The sequence below is a fragment of the Triticum urartu genome, chromosome 6 (assembly GCF_003073215.2).
Source record: "Triticum urartu cultivar G1812 chromosome 6, Tu2.1, whole genome shotgun sequence".
In the NCBI taxonomy this organism is placed as follows: domain Eukaryota; kingdom Viridiplantae; phylum Streptophyta; class Magnoliopsida; order Poales; family Poaceae; genus Triticum; species Triticum urartu.
Genome location: NC_053027.1, coordinates 494,520,190 through 494,524,753, shown reverse-complemented (window position 1 = coordinate 494,524,753; position 4,564 = coordinate 494,520,190). Strand labels below are relative to the sequence as shown.

General features: G+C 52.0%; 1 protein-coding gene across 1 annotated transcript; it reads left to right on the top strand.

Moving 5' to 3' along the window:
* The first annotated feature begins 1,206 nt into the window (after nucleotides 1-1,206).
* On the top strand, nucleotides 1,207-4,564 carry LOC125512505 (probable peroxygenase 5). The gene is made up of 6 exons (XM_048677602.1): nucleotides 1,207-1,341; nucleotides 1,434-1,553; nucleotides 1,671-1,756; nucleotides 3,902-3,996; nucleotides 4,099-4,224; nucleotides 4,325-4,564. The coding sequence occupies exons 1-6, from the start codon at nucleotides 1,263-1,265 to the stop codon at nucleotides 4,464-4,466; spliced, it is 648 nt and encodes a 215-aa protein (XP_048533559.1). The 5' UTR covers nucleotides 1,207-1,262; the 3' UTR covers nucleotides 4,467-4,564.

Genomic DNA, 4,564 nt, shown 5'->3' with positions numbered 1-4,564 from the left:
CGCAGCCACCTGCCACCAATCCATCTTCAGAGCTGTACTGCTGCATCTACTTTGCCCGATCTAGCTGTCGCCGACGCCACCACGATGCCAGACAGCGTCACCCTCCTGCGCGAGCCCATCTCCGCTCATCGGGCGCCGAGTCTCCACTGCACCACGCCGCCGAGATCCACTGTTATCAATGGAGAAGATGAAACACCGCTCCTCCTCTTGTCCCCTTCAACCAGCACTTGCTCCAAAATGATGCCCCCAGGAGAGAGAACGACACTGGAGGCACCGTCATCGTCCGATCCGGTAGATCTAGATCTAGGGTTTTCCCCGGAGCTTCCCGATTAGGTTGACGTGACCTGCAACGACGATGCCTCCAGAAGGCAACGACGTCCGAGACGCCGCCATTGTCCGCCAGGACCGCAGTCAGGCGATTTTCACCGGAAGCCACGTCTTCCCGACCTCGTAGCTGGCTGGAACTGAGCGAAACCTCGCCACGAAGACGTATGTTGCCGTCGGTACTCCGGCAGAGATCCGGCATCTCCTCACCGGCCCCTCCACGCGCCGCCAGTCGGCGGAAGGCGTCCCCACGACGGATCCAATCGGGGCGTTGGATCCGCAGTCACCGCCATCACCATCCCGACCAGAATAGCCCATCACGTCGGATGAGGCGCTGCCACCGCCGCAGTCCATTCAGGGCCGCCGCTCCGTCGGCTATGGTGCACCGGCCATCGCCACACGGCCTGAGGTCGCCGCCCCAGCCGCCGCCTTCGGATCGCACGAGAGGAGCCGCCCGTGCCGCCTCAGATGAGATCCACTGCGTCCACCCGCCCAGATTCTTTCGGCACCGGGCCCGCCGCCATCGCGGCCCACGCCGGCGGCAGCGGCGGCAGAAGGAGGCGCTAGAGGGTGCTGGCGGTGCTGGGAGCACTCCCATCCCCATGTCCATCGCGAATACTTATTATCTTCTCCGGATTCACGCTCATTTCCCACCTGCTGCTTCACCCTTCAGGATCGTGCTGGCTTTCACAAGCTTTTCGTCCGGTTGCAGGCAGCAGTCCACGTTTTTGTGCTCTGTAATCTCCGATGAAATCATGCGAGATCTTCCTAGCCAGCCTGTGACGACGAGGCCATCAGACGCATACCCACAGTGCAAGGTTTATGATCCTATAAACATGACACATACCAAGGCACAGACGCAGGTGAGAAGAAAAGCATTGATCAGGAACCAGCGCGCGCGAGAGAGAGAGTCGATCGAGGAGGAATCGCCTGAGACGATGAGCGCCGGCCAGCGTATGCCGTCTCCGCCTGCGGCGGTGGCCGGGCCTCTCCTGCTTCTGTTCGTCGTGCCCTTCTGTAAGCCTATAATGTTTCCGGGGCGCCAGCTTCGTTGTATGTTTTCGGCAAATTACAGTTGGCTTATTCGCCTCAATTCTGATTCCGAGAAGGGAGCCATGCGGTGTCGGCGGACGGCGGCGCTTCGGCCTGGACGACGGCGCTGCAGAAGCACGTGGCGTTCTTCGACGCCGACAACGACGGCATCGTCTCCTTCTTCGAGACCGAGCAAGGTGACGAAATGACCATCGCATGCTCTCCGCTTCCCGGTGGAAGAAACGAAAGTTTCTTTTCGCGTCGATCGTTGGTCGTGGCTGCAGACCTCTTGACCCTTGTGTGCATGCATGCAGGGCTTCGAGCCATCGGCCTTGGAGCTGCCGAGGCCACCGTCAAGGCAACCTTGATCAACGGAGTCATCGGACCCAAGACCAGACCTGTACGATGCTCGATCTCTCACTCGCTCTGCCCGTCTCTGTTTCTTGCACATGTTGACTAGCAGAAGACGTCTTCTGTCGTTTCAGAGGCTCTCGGTTTCACGAACTTTTTCGATTTTTTTTAATTTTTTAAAAGTCAACGGTTGACCAGTCAACCACGATCGGTCAAATCGATCGAGCGAACAAGGGGAAACCGGCCAAATGCGATCGAGCGCTTGCCTTCTACATGGGACGGCCTAGTTTTTTTTGATCTTACATGGGCGGCTAAATTTCGTATTTTGACCCTTTTTTAAACCTATTCGAGATCTGACCTTAGTTTAATTTTTTTTCAAGATCTGATCCTTTTGCTACCGTCAAAGACCATGGCGGTAGGGTATAACAGCCTACCGCCAGGGACCCTGATGGTAGGGTTGCATGCCCTACCGCCAAAACTCGCCTAAGTATTGAACACAATGCGTGCTCGTGCCTACCGCCAAGCACCTTGGCGGTAGGGTTGTGCAGACTACCGCCAGCCCGTTTGGCAGTAGAGATGTTTCCTACCGCCAAAGTCCCTGGCGGTAGGCTGTTAGACCCTACCGCCATGGACTCTGGCGGTAGAAAAATAGTCAGATCTTGAAATTTTTTCAACTTAGGATCAGATCTCGAATAGGTTTCAAAAAAGGGTCAAAACACAAAATTTTGCCTACATGGGCCGGCCTAGTTGATCATGTTCGTTGGTGTCAAGAAACTCAAACGGCGCCTAAGGCACCCAATAGGAGGCCCCAGTGTTTAGGGTATCCGTTTGTGGTGGTTAGGTGCAACTTTAACGAAAACCTTGCTCTCATGGATGAAAGTGCGGGTAGGCTTTCCCCACCGCGTCCCCGCACCTCCCTCATCTGACTACATAGGGAAACTCTGACCGCGTCGTCAGCGTTTAGGGCATGTACAATGATTAATAAAGCGGTTCTATCTTAAGTCTTCACTAGAACATGATGGCACGCGTTGCTGCGCTCGTCCAGTTTAATGAACATGATGGGGGGGGAGGTGGCTCGGTGGCAGCTCAATCTGTTATTGTTAGAAAAAAAATGTAGTTGAATTATCATTCTGTTTTACAATAAAGCTACATAGGGAAGGATTGTTTATTTACTAACCAGCTTTGCCATATGGTGATTTTGATGATTATCTTCGTAATATTGACTATATCAGCATTTGGTTACTTGGTGACCTATGCAGTGAAGGCTTTCATATAGGATGTTCTACTTATTTTCATTTTTTGTGCATACAATCATCTAGAGCGTACATGGATACCCTCTCAGAACGTGGTGCAGCTGTTGCCGCCGCCGGCGCCGTTGCTACTTCCTTCACCCATCACAAGAGGAGCGGAAGGCTCGCAACGAAGATCGGTCGATGCCTTTTTTTTTGACATAAAGATTGATCGGTGCCTGCCAGCAGCCCAAGCCTGATTAAGCACAATGAGCCTACGTACGTGTATGGAGCAGCAGCCCAAGAAGAGCAGATGATGGTGATGGACCAGTCCAGGCCTGATTAACCACAGTGGGCCTAAGTGAGTGTACGGAGCAGCAGCCCAAGAAACGGCAGACGATGGCGGATCGATCTAATCAGACGGCAGCGACGTCAAAACGATGTGACAAGCCATAGCTCCTTCCGTTATATTGTTTCTTAATTTAAGTTAGATGACAAAAAAATATATCTACAATGGGTTATATCTTAGCCTTATCTTCAATAGCTTGTCATTCCTTAAAACATGGTGAGATAAATTTTGCTAAGAGATCATCTCTTGTCTTGTCTTAAATAAGAAAAGACAAGCTTTTTCTTATGAGTTATCTCTTCTCCACCTCGTCATTTATCCTATGTGGCACTCGTAAGATAGCATTATTGTACATGCCCTTACGAAATCCTTCCCCCTCTGCGCTATCGAAGAGTTTATTCACTCCTGCCCTGGGTTTTTGACCCTCGAGGCTCCAGGACCATTGGATCATGGATATAACGTTCTCTAGGAGGACTCGTCTAAATTTACAAAAAGGCGTAATTTACATGATGCGAGTGCGAAAATTTGCAGATCAGTACATGTAATGCCGAAGAATCATCCTTTGCATGTTTAGAACAAAGTATAGAAACATCATCGTTGATCCAAAGAGAACATGCAGGAAAATGCTACGACGTCAAAGTTCTCAATCTACATAGAGAACATCCATAAAGGGATCCACGGAAGCGACAGCGGCTCGTACGATGCTCAAGGGAGGTATACAGACCACACATACGCCCTGATCATTTTGTACATGTGCCCAAATGTGAAAGACCATCATGCCAACATCTCTGCTATATCGATCCACTTGGCGTGCAGGTTTGTCCCCGCGAAGTTCAACGAGATATTCACCAAGCATGGCAAGGTCGAACCGAATGCTGTGAACGAGCGCGAGCTGGAGGCGATGCGCACCGCAAACAGGATGGACGGCGACGACATAGGAAGGTAATCATCTCTAGACCCTATAGCAGTAGGTCGTAACCATTCACGCCGACGGTCGAAGTGTCGCCGTGTTAACTCCGCCGGCGGTTGCTTAAAAACTCAGGGCGGCGTCGAAGGCGGAGTGGGACTTGTTGTACAGCCTCGCCAAGGACAAGGACGGCTTCCTTCAGAAGGACGCCGCGCGCACCGTCTTCGACGACAGCCTCTTCGTTCTGCTGGCGAAGGACGGCTCGTCTCGAAATTAAGCAAGCATGACTTGTATTTGTACTTGTCCTGTCGTTGATTGTTGATTATAAGGTCACTGCACAATTATTGTCAATGTAAAAAAGGGACTGTCTATTTG